The 16,358-nt window shown below is 31.5% G+C and overlaps 1 protein-coding gene across 3 annotated transcripts; it reads right to left on the minus strand.

The window, feature by feature from the left end:
* Nucleotides 1-2,811: 2,811 nt before the first annotated feature.
* LOC111413833 (constitutive coactivator of PPAR-gamma-like protein 1 homolog) lies at nt 2,812-16,335 on the minus strand. Of its 3 annotated transcripts, none has more exons than XM_023044943.2 (13): nt 16,246-16,335; nt 15,497-15,789; nt 15,268-15,440; nt 10,456-10,569; nt 10,134-10,280; nt 9,885-10,058; nt 9,636-9,828; nt 9,233-9,366; nt 8,882-8,987; nt 7,672-8,826; nt 6,518-6,870; nt 6,328-6,419; nt 2,812-3,432 (listed from the first exon to the last, which is right to left on the minus strand). In XM_023044943.2, the coding sequence occupies exons 2-13, from the start codon at nt 15,705-15,707 to the stop codon at nt 3,300-3,302; spliced, it is 2,985 nt and encodes a 994-aa protein (XP_022900711.2). In that variant the 5' UTR covers nt 15,708-15,789; nt 16,246-16,335; the 3' UTR covers nt 2,812-3,299. The 3 variants fall into 3 exon arrangements, with proteins under 3 accessions (XP_022900711.2, XP_022900712.2, XP_022900713.1); XM_023044944.2 differs by lacking the exon at nt 16,246-16,335 and adding an exon at nt 16,017-16,143; XM_023044945.2 differs by lacking the exon at nt 6,328-6,419 and having other exon boundaries at nt 2,936-3,432.
* Between the last annotated feature and the right edge of the window lie 23 nt (nt 16,336-16,358).

The following is a 16,358-nucleotide window of genomic DNA, read 5'->3' on the forward strand; positions in this document are numbered from 1 at the left end:
AACGAAAGGATACATTGCCATTTAAAAGCTTCAAGTCAAATAGTTGCCAATTGTATGCTGTTTTATTATGACAAATAAAATATTAAACAACTTTTGTATAAAATGTTTTTTTATAAAGTCGATACTACCAAGATAAATATACTATATTCCATACATGATGGGCATCCTGTATAATATGATACATCCATAAAAACTAGATTAAACGATATTTTAAAAGTGTAAGGAAATTGAAAAAGGTTAAATAAAAAGAAAGAATCCATGGTTCAAAACTTTATGTCAAACAATTCTTTCAACAGCACTGACAGGAAACATTTTGAGTGCCTGCTCAACCATATATCAATCGATACAAGGATACAATAAATTGAAAATTATATTCGAATGGATGCCCACATATACATAGAATATCATAAAAACTGTTGAACGGTTACGTTTCATTGTTATTTTTTGCTTAGTTTTTAATCGATTTAACTGTATGAATATATTAGAAGTGAAGGCGTTAATTTTTAATTTTTTTTTTCATCTTTTATCTCGTTTGGAAACTAGTGATTTCAGCTGGAAACGTCAAGACAATAATTGACTTTTGAAAATCACGATCGAAATGATCTACAAAAGACACTCGGTGGATGGTGCAAAAATTTCTACCGTTTAGTAGAAAGCGGTTCTTGCTTTAATCTCTTTTTAAATGTAAAATTTTAGAATACAAAATAAAATTGATGAACTCAAAAAAATGTGACCAGCAATGTATTGTCCCAAGTTGTCCAAAAATCACCAAAAAGCTATCCTAAAGATTTTATTTTTTTATGATTTTTTTTATCTTTTGAAATAACTCGGATGCCCTGTCATTTATTCCCACAAAGGCTCATAAATACAATATTACATATAGTTTACTATGTTTAACAAATACGTTTCGGATTTTATTTTTTAATTCCTTCATATTTTCCTCGAAAAAGTAAAAGGTTCAAGCTACAATAAGTTTCTCAATTTGTTTTTCTTTTGAAAAGTATCTAAATATTAAGCATAGATATACGTTAGTTTCTTTCAAATAATACAACAAAATAAAACCGCTTAGCTCAAAAAAGAACAAACAAACAAAAAAGAAAGTGTTATAATAAACGGAGCAACAACTACAACGTTTTTTATTTCTTTGAGATTTGTATAAGTATTTTTTATGATTTCTAAAAAAAAAATGGATAATATAATTTACTCCCAAAAATTACTAGAAAAGAGAAAAAAATAACAAAACTTTGATTCTACAGAAAAAAAGCAATTCAATGGAAACTAAAAATACTACATACATATACAAAAAAATCAAAATAAACTATGAAATAGGGATATAAAAAAATTGTTACGGATAATCATTATAATTACCATAATCATCCAAGTTTCTTTTGCAATAAGTGTGTATGAGCTAATTAGAAAAAACGCTTTTATAACCACGCTACGTGAGTGTATTTATATAATATGCTATTTTTCATCTTTTTTTTTGTTAAAAATTACTGATGACCACGATCATCATCAAGAAAACAAAAGCTTTATTTACGCTTTCAACTTTTTTTTTGCGTTATACATACGACTTTGTTTTGTTTCAAAAAATCAAAACAAACTGTGACAAGACAGCTTTTTATATTTTCTTTTACAATAAATTGCGTTCAGCGAACGGTTTATTATAGAGAAGTCAAGAGTTAATTTCCATTTTGGTAACTTTTCGTTTTTTTACTTAGAGAATCGCAATGATACGTTTTAACAAAGCAGGGCATTTTTTTTAGTTTACAAGAACCTCTGATTTGTATCTTTTTTTTCCATATTATTATTACAATTTGTTTTTGGGTATTTGCATTACTTCCAATGCATGGTTTTTACAAACACATTTTTATAACGAATTTTTCGTTAATTTGATTTCGTATAATTTTTCTTGTTTTTAGTTTTATTTTTCTCATCGAGATAAGGATATATTTTTCTGATTAGATTTTTTTAACGGATCCAGCACTCTTATTAATATTATTAGCAAAATCTTACTTTCAGACACTTCATCAGAACCATCATCTTTACACGGCCGATAAACAGAGCGATTTCTTAAACGCGAAAAAGAAAAAAGTTATTGAATATAAATATATAGGCTTATATACATTATAAAAGACAATATGGTCCATTTGTTAAATACCTGTTATAAATCCATACAAAAAGAAACGGTAGATTATAACTAACAATTAAGGCGTGATTTTGAAATGTTGATTAAATCATTTCGTTAAAATAAATTCACCAACATTAAAACCATATTCTACAAACATCTACCATAAACTATATTGTATACTACAAGTGATCTAAAAAACGGAAACGATAGATAGATTATTTAAATTCTTTAGATAGAACAGTGCATAATGAAGCTATCGCTCCGTCCAGGCCGGAATAAAACAGATCAACGCTTTATTTTATTTTTTTATAAATTACCATAAATACGATCACAGCATCTTGTATATCTCCTCCCGTTCCGTATTATATAATTATTAATTAACAGATGTAACAAATATAGAAAAATATACATTTTGCTCTCAAACAATCAATCATCAGTCGGCGGGATTTCAATTTTTTATACTCTTTTTTAGTAGTTCAAAACGACGAAGTCTCCTCATTTCCTTTTAGACCGACCGCATTTTAAAATTAAGTTTTTAGCTTTTCCAACTCGCACTGGCCCCGCCTACACCAAAAACTACACACCTATTTGCAGTCGTCTTCTTCTTTGGAGCGTCGTTATGGATCATTTTAAACAGTTCACATTCCATCATCATTTGGTCACTTTTAGTATTTTTTGTTTATTGAGAAAACGATCTCTCAATCACTTTTGTTTAATTAAAGGTAATTTCCTCTTCATGTTTTTTGTGTCATTGTAAATTAAATGTGAAAAATTATGTTTAAAAGGAACCAAAAATAATATTCCTTTTACATTAATAATCATAATAATATAGAAACGTTTCCTTTCTTTAATATTATGTAAACATGTGTGTATGTTTTTAGTGGTATTTTTGTCTATGTTTAAATGTGTATATATGTACTCTACTTTAGTGTAAAGTATATGGAAAGTATACTACCAAAATAAATACTTAATGGGTTGGAAGAATAAAAAGGGAAAAATGTGTGGGGATGTGAAGAGGCCTCTCTTAATACAAGTCCTCAAGGCGTGTAGCACTAATGTTGAAATTAAAAAGAGAAACTTTAAAGGTCCAGAGAGAACACGTTATAAACAAATGCATCATTGCACAACACAGCACTGTTATAACCCAACCCAAGTAAATAATTTATTTTTAATGGGAAGTGGTCTCAACAGCCGCTGGGCCATCACCTTGACCATGATGTTCCGGACTTTTAATGTCCTCAAATGCAGCCTCATCATTCGTTGTCGGTTCTTCTTTTAAAATCTCCTCAGCCAAGATATCACTGAAATAAGAATATCTGATAGAGAAATATATTTTAAAAGAAAAAGTATTTTGATATAAAAAATAATTCTTAACTAAAATAGCTGATGTTGATGTATACATGGAAATGTTGCTAACTCTTTCTTTTTAACGATTTTAAGTAGTTTACATAGAACTCAGCTAGCACCATTTGCATTGAACTCACATTCATGATGATCACCTTTAGACGCCTGTCTAACACCCAAGTTAATTATTAAATTTATTTTAAATTGTCAAGTAGTTTAGACTGTTTATAATTTGAATTGATATTACGAGTTATTCAGACGTCATAAAAAGCATTCACCTACATTGCTATTATAAATGTGATATGAAATGTGAATGCAGTTATTGCTAAAATATAACTTGACTTTAATAATTAAAATTTTGGCAGTAATCTAACAATATGCAGTGTTACAATTGCGATTTAATGCTGCACCAAACGACCAGCTTTGAAAACATGTTTATTTAATGAATAACAATACCAAAATGGGACTTATTTTTATTTGAATAATCTAATATTCTACCAGAAGTCAGCAACCTTTAATAAAGAGCGGGAAAAATAAATATTTCTTTTAAGGCTTGCCACAAATATTCTTTAACTATAACTATGTTAGTAGCAGGAGATCCACATGTGTAATACAAAATTATATATTATTTTATACATAGTAAATAAAAAATAAAGAAGTTTAAAATAGTATAAATTAATTTTCAATGGTTTGTTTGTGCTGCGTAAATTATGATAATATATTGTTGATCCATTCATATTCTCTTCATACCGATAAGTTAAAAGATTAGACGCCAAAGAATGCTGATTCAACCCAACAGTCCCAACACGGCTTATACCAGCGTTTCTTAAATTGTGGGAGGTTTCGTGGACGCAACACTTAACTAATAAGTGTTGCGTGACGTTCGTGTTTTTTTAACATTCACGAAAGTAATTAAAAGATTCAATTTCGACTTACTTAATATATCTTTCTTAAGAATAGTTATTTATTCGAACAAAAACGTGAAAGACATACGAAGAATAGTTCGTGAAATACAGGGGAATCCCGTATACTTGAATACAAAAAGGTGTTGCATAACAGTGACTTAATGTGTTTTGTGTGCCCATCTTAACAAATTTTATCAAGGTAAGTAACTATTTAAAACTATATTCGGTTGTAAAAAATTGTTGTTGCTATATATTTTCTTTTCTTAAAATCATTTTTAATTTTTTCCACTATGTAAAGGTTGCCACAAAAGGTATTTAAACTTTTTCGTGTAAATAAATAAAAGCACCCTAAAAGAAATTTAGCCAGCTTCTAGATATAATCAACCCAGTAAAGTTACTAAAAATTTAGTTTGTCGAATATTAACTGTACTGAAAGTAATATATTTTTAAAATTCATGAACAGTAATGGTAATTCTCAAAATTATATGCAATAAAGTAAATTATTTTTCAACTGAAATACATTTTCATCTATGATGAGCTTAAAAGGAAAAAGATTGAATGCCACTTAAAATGAAGCTTAGAGCATATGTACATATTTAGCAACCAATATAAAGAATGAACTTACTTTTCGTCCGAATTATGTACAGGGTGGCCAAATAAATATATTTTATCTTGGAAACTACTCCTTGTAGACTTGCGGTAAAAAATTTAATAGCCAAAGTGGCCAAGAGAAAATCCTAGAAATTATTTGCAGGTTTCTAAGATGGCCGCTAAAAGACGCAAACGCTTTTGCGCAAAATGTCGTTTTTTCGGAATTTCGCTGTATTGACATTTTAAAGTTTAGGTAAATTATAGTTTTTTTGTTAAAATACTTTTTGCCCTATCTCTAAAAATAAAATGGTGGGGGGTGTTCGAAAATGTTTGTAAATGTAATTTTCGAATAACAACTTTTGAACTTTTTGCACCTGCAATAAACGTATTATTTAAAACTAAAAACTGGTAAAGAAATCCAGCCTAATAAAATACACGAAAATTCCTGATATTTTGAAAATTAGACTATTACTGACTTGATTGCTTAACTATCACTAACAATAAAATTAGAGTATGTCGTACAGAACTTCCTAACACTTTTGCTATAATGGTGGACCAAGACTAATTGGAAGAACAGAGAGGTTTTTAAATATATTATTTTAGTTCAACTCGCCTAAAAGAAATTTGTATAATTAAATCACGTATTATTAAATTAGAACATCCCCTAATAATTAATTTATATTTTTGAGTTGATTAATATGAAACCTTTCATTTTCATCAAGCAACAAGCGAAATAACAAGTGCTTTATTTAAATGCCATCAAAATCAAGATATTACAATATCCATCATTATTCACGTCATCTTAGGAGTCACCTGACATATTTATATAATATAAAAATATTATTTACTATTTTAATTCTAGGTGGTAGCCTTTGGTTGCCAACTCCTATAATACTATGGTGCCAATTACAAGCATAGACATGCTCAACTTTTTTACTTGTTTAGTTCTTTTTCTACCTGTCAGTAAAAATTACGAAAATAAGAAATGGAAATATAAAATAACGAAAAGAATAAAGTATGGTATATTAAAATTTGACAACATTTAAACCTGTTACTGTAAATTGCATTCAAATTATGAATAAATAAATGTAAGAAAACAGATTGAGGACCGAAAAAATAAAAATATTTTCACTCCGCACCCAGTTTTCTATATTCAATCTACCCTCCACTTTAAAAAACCTACAAAAAATATAGTTTCGTAGATTTTATCAAAAGGAAGGGAAGAATGTAAATTAATTCGATAAACAACATAACAACACCTGAAGAACAATAGGTATTATAAGACAACAAAATCTTATTTTAATAATAAAATTTCCCAACCAAATAAAAAGAAAAGAAAAATTATTATGAACTAACCCATTCTCGGTTTTAACAGTCATTCCTCGACCTCGTGACGCGCTGCCGCCCCCCTGCCTCTGCCTGTTGTTGTTCGATTTCTTCTTTGCCGGCTACGCAACACCACATATTCTCAAGATAGATCGATAGATAGTAAAAAAATAAAGAATAGCAAACGCAAAAAAAAAGCGCCCAAAAGCACAAAACTTACGTTATTCTTTCGATTCACGTTGTAAGTCGGCGGACCCGGTTTTCTTTGTCCACCGCCTCCACCGCGTGCTCTCGAATATTGTTGCTGCTGCTGCTGCTGCACGTTGAATTGGGTGGAAAGCCCACGGCCGCGTCCTTGTTGTTGATATCCCCCAATAACGTGTTGCGGCTGCTGCCTTACGTTATTTTGATAACTGTAGTTTGGACCCCAAGAACCCACCACGACACCAGCCACTTGTAATTGACCACCTCGTGCGGGCATTGGACGTTGTCTTAAAGCTGCCGCTCCTCTTGTTGATGGTAAAGGCATTGCAGGTAAACAATTTGGTGGTGGCATACCTTGGCGCATTAAACCTGAATCAACATTAAACAGTTCTGTTAAGAATTTTGAATTTCCAGTCATATACTTTTTTAATTAATTGATTCTTTAACAATATGATGCTTTGAATACATTTCAACCGTTCTGTAATGTAATATATAAACACTGTCCATAATTAATTTAAATCACTTAACAATATAGAATACCACAGAGAAACTTTCTTTTAAAGATGTTGAGAGTAATCATGTTTTGTCAATGTATTTTCTGCTATTATTGAATATAACCTGCAGATAATCAAGTACATGTTTCTTTTAGCCTAAATATCATAATGATGAACTAAGATTATCAATAAACTTTCATCTACACAATATTACATTAATATCTCCTCATCATTGAACAATGAGCTCTTTAGCCATATACTTTTTTAATTAATTGTTTCTCTAGCAATATGATGCTTTGAATACATTTCAACCTTTCTACAATGTATGAACACTATCCATAATCAATTTAAAACACTTTGTAATAATAGAGAATGCCACAGAGCAACTTCCTTTTGAAGATGTTGACAGTAATCATGTTTTGTCAATGTATGTTCTGCTATTATTAAATATAACCTGCACATAATCAAGTACATGCTTCTTTTAGCCTAAACATCATAATGATGAACTAAAATTATCAAGAAACTTTCATCTACACAACATTACATTAATATCTCCTCATCATTGAACAATGAGCTCTTCAAAAAAGAAAGTTTCCCAGTCAGATGTTATTGCATGTTATTCTGATAACAGAAAATAATAAGAAATATAATAAATGAAACTGAGAATTAAATTTACCTGTAAAATGTGGTAAAGGTGGTTTAGCAAATTTAACATCCAATCCTTCAAGAATTGCTTTTCTCAATCGTTCCACTTTAACAACCCTTTCAATATGATTCTCACACAATTCGAGTAAACTCTTAACCTGCGCGGATCTAGCAAGAGTATGATGAAACAATTTCCCATCGAAATAAAGCCAAGGGCAACACATCAACCATGGTAATGGAGCTCCACAAGCGTCGTTCGCCAATAAAGCCATTTCAACGCCTTGCATAAAGATAGCTGCCAACTGAACGCCTCGACTAGTTACAACGTTTAAAGTTAGCTCTTGTAGATATTGAACGTTCATTAAATCCGGGTTATAGGCTTGACATAAGAACACATCCAGTTCGTTTTTTCGCATAATTGGCCGTTCTAACGACATAATGTATCGTAGGACGCAAGCCATTACTAAAAGTTGTTGTGGAACGTAGGCTGTGTTTAAAATTAAAGGTGTATCCGAGTTTAGGCACGATAATAAAGCTCGCATTCGACATCGTTTGTCGTCAAGTGATGGACCAAACCACAATCTTTGTAAAGTTGGTACAGCCCAAGGTAAAGGTTCTGCTTTAATTTCTTCAGAGTATTGATATGGATTCGATCTACTATAAATCCATTCATGTACGATTATATCTGGAGCTGGAGAACTTTCACCAATTTCACCAGCTTCCTTCTTTTTCATGTGAACATATCTGTGGTGGTGCAAATTAAATAACACAGCGTAAACCCGTTGACGTAATAATTGGTAAATTTCATGAATGGGCGGAAATTCCCGTTTGTTTTCATCTTCCATCAGGCACTGTAAACGTACTTCTTTAGTACTTAATAGATGCAAAATCCATGGGGCCATTAATCCCTTTTGATGTCTTAACGAAGCCGTACGAAGAACGTCAGTAGAAACGTTTGGTGAAATTATGTTAGTTGAACTATTTTGACTACTCGGTATTGAATGCTTAGGTGACTGTGGGACGCTACTCGCATTCGAGCTACTAGAACTGACTTGAAGATTGACTCTGGTCCCTGAATTACTGCTACAACTCGCATTATTAGATGCTGAGGCGCTATTATTTGAACCATAGGAACTGTTCGAGTGGCCATTAAATCTTGATGTATCAGAAGTTGGGGGAGATTCATCTAAAGTGAAATAATAACTCGTAATTCAATCATTTCTTTATATTCGTTGTTTTACCATTATGTGGGGACGTTTTCGCCGAGCTATCATCGTTTAAACTTGCGAAATCCGCTGCTATCACTACATTTGCAGTTGCCAGTTTATAATTTTGTAGACTTTCTTGCTAAGAAAATATGAATAACGTATAAGATTTTTTAATAAAGAAAGTATTTACAATAATAAGTTGTGTTACTAACAATAGTTTAAAATTAATTATTAAAATATACTTCTAAAATTGTTAGTAAATTAATGTACCTTCACACTTTGATTCGTTATTTCAAGAAGTAAAGCAAATAACGATGACGATTTGAAGGAGTATTTATTTATAACAAACCACCACAAAAACATTCAAAATTAATAAATTTTTACCTCTTGTTCTGTTGTCTCAGACGCGAAACCAGACGTGTCGAAGTCGTTTTCTTCGGGTTTAGCATTACCATTATTCACAACTGTATTATTTACATTATTATTTGTTACTGGTTTTTTATTTTCCTTTTTAGGAGCTAAATAAGGAGAAATTGTTTTTAGAGCTGCTTTATAAACGCTATTAATTATAATAATTATTCAATTAGAGTAGATTTAAAGTTAAAAATTGAATAAAATAACTGTGTGTGATTATTTAAAAAAATACATTTATGAAAATATAATTTTTTTTAATAATTAACCACCTAAATAAGTTAATTTACTTCCATCCACACCATAAAAGAAATAAACTTCAATTATGGGACTTGTAGGAAGAAAAGCACAACATTTTCAAATTTTATTCTATTACCTTGTAATGGACAATACTTCAAAAATCCATTAGCCGTCCCATTTAAATAATACTGAACAGATGTTCTGAAAATTTCAGCCCGCGTCTCATTTGTGTTGCCAAAAATCTGTGATACGAGCGCATCCATGTTAGAAGGAGGAGGTAAACTTCTTACATATTCAGCAATCGCCTTCACTCCACCTTCACCATTTAACTAAATAAAATAAATCTTACAAAAAAAGCTTTTAAAAAAATCAAAAAAACACCAACCTTTACATCTTTATTCGACGCCATCGCCAAAACTTTCTTATAAATATCTTGTAGTTCACTTTCAGGTAACATAAAATTACCCAATAGCGAAGCAACAACGCAGACTTGTTCTTGAGATAACAACAATGTTTTCGTCAACTCACTTACCATGTACTCTTTGGTCTCTAGAGATCCCTTATTATTTGCAAATTAAGAAAATAATGATTTATTAGTTAAAATAGCAATTGTTTGTGAATGTTAAAAACTCACTTTATACGTTAATTTTAAGTGTTCGGAGGAGAAATAACGTGGGGGGTCAAATGTAGCATATTCGGCGTCGTTGGCCAATAAGCCATGGAAGCCGTATTCCCGGCAGTAAGCTATAACTTCTTGATGATGATCATCCATCGTACACATCTAATCATTAATTACAAAATATGATACAACACATGTTATTATTTTTTAATAGTTGTAATTAAAGTCATGATTTGCAAAATTTTAAACAAAACATGATGCAATATTAGGAAATATTTAATAAAGCAATGATACATACTTTAAAAAAATGATTTGGCAAAAAGGAATTTTGACTTACCACAGTCGTTCCTAAATGACGTAGAGCCATTCTTAAGGCAGTCCTTAAACAAGTAGGTGCTGTCCACCATATTTTTGGTGGTGGAGTTGCTTTTGTATTAATGTGTTTTAAAACCTGTTGCAAGTAATGATGAGTATTAATTATTAATAATGGGTGATTCATCGAGTGATATAAAATTATTAATGTTTAAGGCTTTTGATTAAAACTTAAAGTTTCTGTACACACTCAATTTTAAAACTTGTAAAGAAAAATGTGCTTTATAAAACGATTTAAAGAGATATTTATTTCTGTATAAAACGTATTTGAAATGTATGAATAAATAAAATATCCAAAAAAGCGCAAATTCTCCACACAATAAGTCTCCCTTAAGAATAAAACTTCCACCTGACCTGCCTTAATTCCCTAGATGCGTTCATGCTTGCAAAAATATTGTTATCAATTCCATAATTAATGATATGCATGAGTGTAAGAAACCGCCAAATTTCTGTGAGTATTCGTAATTTGGTTACTTATAAAAAAGGAACTCTGGAAGCATTCTCTGCATTTTTTTGATGATAAAGTCGTGCAAATGCTGATTGAGTATAGCAACACTTATGCAATGTTGCGAAACAATATCGGCGACATAACTGAAGATAAAAGTGGATGTTTTTCAGAAATTCTAAGCGTACTATTATAAATTTACATTCATAACAGAAAATTTACATTGTTGTATACTTAGAGCAAAAATTCCGCCTCTTATTAAATCCATTTAAAGAAGCTCACAGACTTGATGAATCCATTATACCATATTTCAATGGCATCTAAAATATGATTAAAAGTTTTGCACTTACGGCGAGTATTGTTCTGGAATTTATACAATCCCTTCATAAAAATTACTTGGGGGAACACTTTCATCTTTTACTTCAACTTTTTTAATTCAATTTCCTTATTAGAAGAATAAAAGTTTATGGATAAATCTTACGAATAGAAAGAAAGAAATATGTGAATTAGAGACCAACAAAAACCTTACAATGAACAGAAAGGAAATACTTAACATTGTAGAGGAATTCTATCAGATGTTAAATAAAAGTTGGCGTGAGGTTGACGAGAATTATGAACTAGATTTTCTCACATATGAAGGGTATTGTCAACCAAGGATCACACAATACCTGATATTACTATAGAGGTGATAGAAATAGCCTTGCGTAAAGCAAAAAATAACAAATCTTTTCAATTTCTGCCTTTACAATAACATGATTCCCAATAAATGGCATAATTTCATCTAACCTAAATCTAGTTATTTTTCCCCCCAGATTTAAATTGGTCACTTTCCCTATACTTATAAACATTAGTGCGTGACGTCATAGGGGTATAAACTTCTGATGCAGGCACTTCCAACCAGGCATTAATTATCTACTCCTACTCCATAAGAAGGGTTGCATTGCTGGACTAGAGTGATCTTCATAAATTCTTCAAAAGAATTATAACCACACATTTGCGCTTCGAGGTAAATATCAATATGGGGAACTCGAAATTTATGACAAATCTTGTTTCCATTTCTAACATCAACATTGGTGATATTGATGGTTGACAGCTATGTATATTATGACCATGAAGTTAGTGTATCGAGACAAACAAGCGAACTAAAGACAAAAGGCTCAATCTCGCATGGGCTGATATTCCCATACATTTTAAAAGAAAGGCGTTCAATAAATGCGTGCTGCTGTTATTACATTCGGCTCTGAAACATTAACATTAACAGTTTCCACTGCCAGAAAACTGAAAGTAGCGCGAAGAAAGATGAAGAGGTCGATGCTGGCTGTAACCCTGAGGGACCACATACAAAACGAAGACCAACGAAGAAGAACTGGCGCAAATGATGCAAGCAACATTATGACAAAACTCAAATGGAACTGAGTGGGTCATATCGTGCGAATGAAGCATGAGCAGTGGAAAAAATGGTTGCTCGTATGGAGACCGCGAGCGGATAGACGGAGTAGAGGAAGATTGCCACCACGCTGGACGACGACATCAAAAGAGGTCACTCTTTTGAACAATTGGATTCAGACAGCACAGATCAGAACCGAATAGGAGAGACCCACATCAAATAATATGGACGCAAAGAGCTGCATGATGATGAATTTTTTATTTATTATTTGATGTTTATGAGCCTACAGGCACAATGAGGAGAAATCGGGTGGGAAGGAATCGTTTTTCTCACTATACCACTCTAAAGGTAAAGGAGAGCATAATTTTTGAATTTGCTACTTGTGATAATGACAGTATATTATGCAAATGAAATAACAATAATGTTGTGAGTGTTGTGTGTAATGATACCGATGCGTATCCAACAAACCCTGTAAAACAGTTCTCTCAGAAAGAAAAATAATCAATAAAAGGTAAAAGTAGTACTTTTTATTAATTTGTCACTACTTTCATATGGTATCTCAAAATGCCTTCAGATGTCGCGATCTTCTGAAACATTTCTCACTGGCGGAGCTCAAAGAATGAACGTTGGCGCCCCACAAGAATCTCCACAGTCTAAAGCGCGGAACAATCTTCAGAAGACATGGGACGATCTCTCAGTCATGGTGGATGCGTTCCCTAAACATACGAACTTTGATTGTACATTGTTGTTTGTTAATGTTTGAATAAAATGTATGTCAATATTCGTGTCTCTATGTGCTTTCGTTCTATTTTGTTCAACAAGAAATACCATGCCACCAGACTTTTCTGACATTTATATGTATGTGAGCTTCTCTCTCACTCCCAGAAGTCTTCCAGAACGTTTTAAAAGTAAATTTCTGTCAACCTCAGATTACATTGAGTATTATTATAGTCTCTTGAATATATATATTTCTCATTTATAACTTTGCGTGATTTATAAAAATTGTAGTTCCACAAAACGTTTTGAGTACCTTTCTCCCAAATATCTAATCCACTCTCTCGATTTTCTATGTTTCTTTCACAAGTTCAGTTTTCTTATTTAACATGACATCTGTTAACTCATTGCCTTTTCTTCATTGGCTTGCCATTTTCTATCTATGTTGTGTTTCAATTTTCATCTTCCTCATTTTCAATTTCTCAAGGAGTATCATTAACAATTCATTAATTAGTATATTTTGATTTTAATTTGAGATTTTCTATTGGAAGTAATAATCTGGATAAAATAAATTGTGTGAAACTCCTAAAACAAGAGCGTGAAATATAGCCATTGGAGTAAATTCTGTATCCCAAAGAGAAGTGCACCAACTATTCGAAATATGCTTCACAAACATATGTATAATGGCTGTATACCTAGCCAGAAAGCTTTCATATAGAAAAAACATAAAACGTCTGAAATTTGAATTAAATCATGCATTAAAGATTGGCGAAAACGGAATGAAACCTATAAAGAAAATATGTGTGAAACCAATAGTGAAATATTTGCTGGTGTAGGAAATATGGTGTTTATAGATGGTATAATGAATAAAGAACATTACATATTTTAAAAAATAATTTATTAGAAAGTGCTAAAAATTTTAGGATTGTCCCCCGTCAATTATTCACCCCTCCAAAATCACTAGATCTCAAACCAACATAGACATGTCCTAGATAACACTTCTTGACAAATTGAAAGGAGTTAAAAACAAGAATAACAGATAAGTGAAATCGGAATTTATCAAATCACTGTGTTAATGTTATTAATTATTTGATGTGTAATGATTACATGATGTGTGTGTACATGAAACAAGGTCATTCAGAAAAGTAATTCGATGTTTTCCATTCCTTCTGCAATCGATTATTGAAAAAGATCTACCAAAAACATCATTAGAATTCTTCTCTCTTATTAATAAGATTACAAAATTATTTATAAGCTGTTGTTGCTGTGTTGGCTAACACTTAAATATGTGTTCAAAACACAAACAGTGTTTGTAACTGAGTTGGGGGGAAATTATCACTATAGAGTGGGGGAATCCTTCATTGAGTTCAGTAATATTATCTGCAGAGCTTCTTATAAAATAGATCAAATTATTTGCCTCTTCGGTGCTTAAAGTATTAAAAAAATTTTATTTATACAGGTGGTTCAAATTTGATGTTTGAATAGGCTATCTCAGAAACTATAAGAGTTAGAAAAAAAGTAGCTTACATGTCTCAATCTTTTTTTTTAAATAAATTCCAATGTCGAAAACCTTAAAGCGCCAACATCTTTTGTTTTTCCCCTAGAGGCCAAAATTGAAAATATTGTCAAACCATCAAGTGCAATTATCTTGGTTATTATTATAGGTGGAGTATTGTAACTTAGACATTATACGGACACTTTTTAACAGAGAATTTGATGACGTAGTCTAAAATTTTTTCGGTTCTAGATTTTAAGATATGACAATTTTCGTTTTTTTAAATGGAACTAACCTGATTATTCGCTTATTAAATTCGTTATTTTTTTCTGATTACAAAAATATAGGGTTCGATTTCCTATTATTTTAGAATAAATCTAAAAATAGGTTTTTTTTTAGTGTCATCCAAGAAATTAAATTTACAGTTTCCTGTAAATTACAGTACAATTACTAAAAATTAAAAAAAAAAACATGTTTCCAATCCAAAACAATGCAATCAGTTGGTGTAATAAACATATTTGTTTTTAAATACCAGAAGTTATCTTGTTATTTAATTGTTAACTTTTTAGATTTTACCTACTGTCCCATAATTTACAGGAAACTGTAATTTTCATTTCTTCTATGACACTAGAATCCTAACAAGTTTTTCATCACCTAGTAAATCTTGCTGCATTTTTTGGTAAAAGATATAAAATTGAATGTGTATGGACGCTAATTAAAGCAGTGTGTAACTTACCATTCCAACTTTTTGTCTTATATTTGCTTGTTCAGTAATCCATTCATTCATCCTTTGTTTTTCCAAAGTTCCATTAAAAACAACAGCCAATTCTATGTTACCTCTTTCAATGGCCTGCATCAATAATGAAAGAAATTGTACCATACGGTTCCATTGCCCACCACATGCCCAATCTAAATTTATGTAAATTCATTTAATAACTTTAAAATAACGAGATTATGTGTATTACCTGAAAAATAACCACCATACAGCCTATCCAAGCAATTTTCAGCATCAACAATTAACTTTAATTTGTTTCCAATGGGTCTAATTTTTCTGGCAGGGTGTTGAGGTTGTTGTCTCTGTGTGACATTCCGAGCAATCTTCAACAGATCAACGGATACAGCACCCCCTTCAAGAGAGGCACTCTCCAAGAAAGCTTGCAAATCTTGAATCCCCATTGTCCTCAACACCAAAGAAACCTTCACTTAACTACACCTAATACAATACTAAAAGTAACCACGCGTTCCGCGCATCATTAATCTGCAATAAAATACAAAAATACAAACGTCCAATTAATGATGTAAATGTTTTTAATGAAAAAATGTACAGTTTTTGCGGTAAATTTGTTAAATGATTTAAAAGTTTTTCTATATAAAAGCTAATAAACGTCCGCCATTACAAACCCACGAAATTCGTTGTAAATGGAAAAACAAATGACAAAAACGTCAGATTAAGGATGAATTTTGTTGGTTTTATTAAAGATTTACCTTTAAGTGGGGTTTTAAGGGGGTTGATAACAGGTTTAAAACCGAGTGTAAAAACATAAAATCGACCGTTTCGGATGACAAAACGACGCTCGGCAGATAGACGAGACCGGTAAAATTATTGACAGCCGGGTGGATTATTACGTGTGACGTTCGCGCGGATCGTTTTGCTTAAAGCTGGCCCTGGGGCCCCTTTCGCATTGATCCCATGATGAAAATAATGTGTACTTACTCGAAACAAGGAAAATACATGATTTCATCTCGAGAACACATGAATAAAATGTTTACCGGAAGCAGTACACAATTCACTTTGCGCATGACGGATGTTCATATGTTTTTTATTGA

This window comes from Onthophagus taurus, chromosome 2 (assembly GCF_036711975.1).
Source record: "Onthophagus taurus isolate NC chromosome 2, IU_Otau_3.0, whole genome shotgun sequence".
Lineage (NCBI taxonomy): Eukaryota > Metazoa > Arthropoda > Insecta > Coleoptera > Scarabaeidae > Onthophagus > Onthophagus taurus.

Bases quoted from the DNA above. Each gene is read 5' to 3' on its own strand.
- LOC111413833 (XM_023044943.2), bottom strand. From the start codon at position 15,707: ATGGGGATTCAAGATTTGCAAGCTTTCTTGGAGAGTGCCTCTCTTGAA. The intron at 10,570-15,267 runs GTAAGTTACACA...TACTTGCAACAG, and splicing joins TAAGACAAAAAGTTGGAATG to GTTTTAAAACACATTAATAC. The intron at 9,829-9,884 runs GTTGGTGTTTTT...TATTTTATTTAG, and splicing joins CGTCGAATAAAGATGTAAAG to TTAAATGGTGAAGGTGGAGT.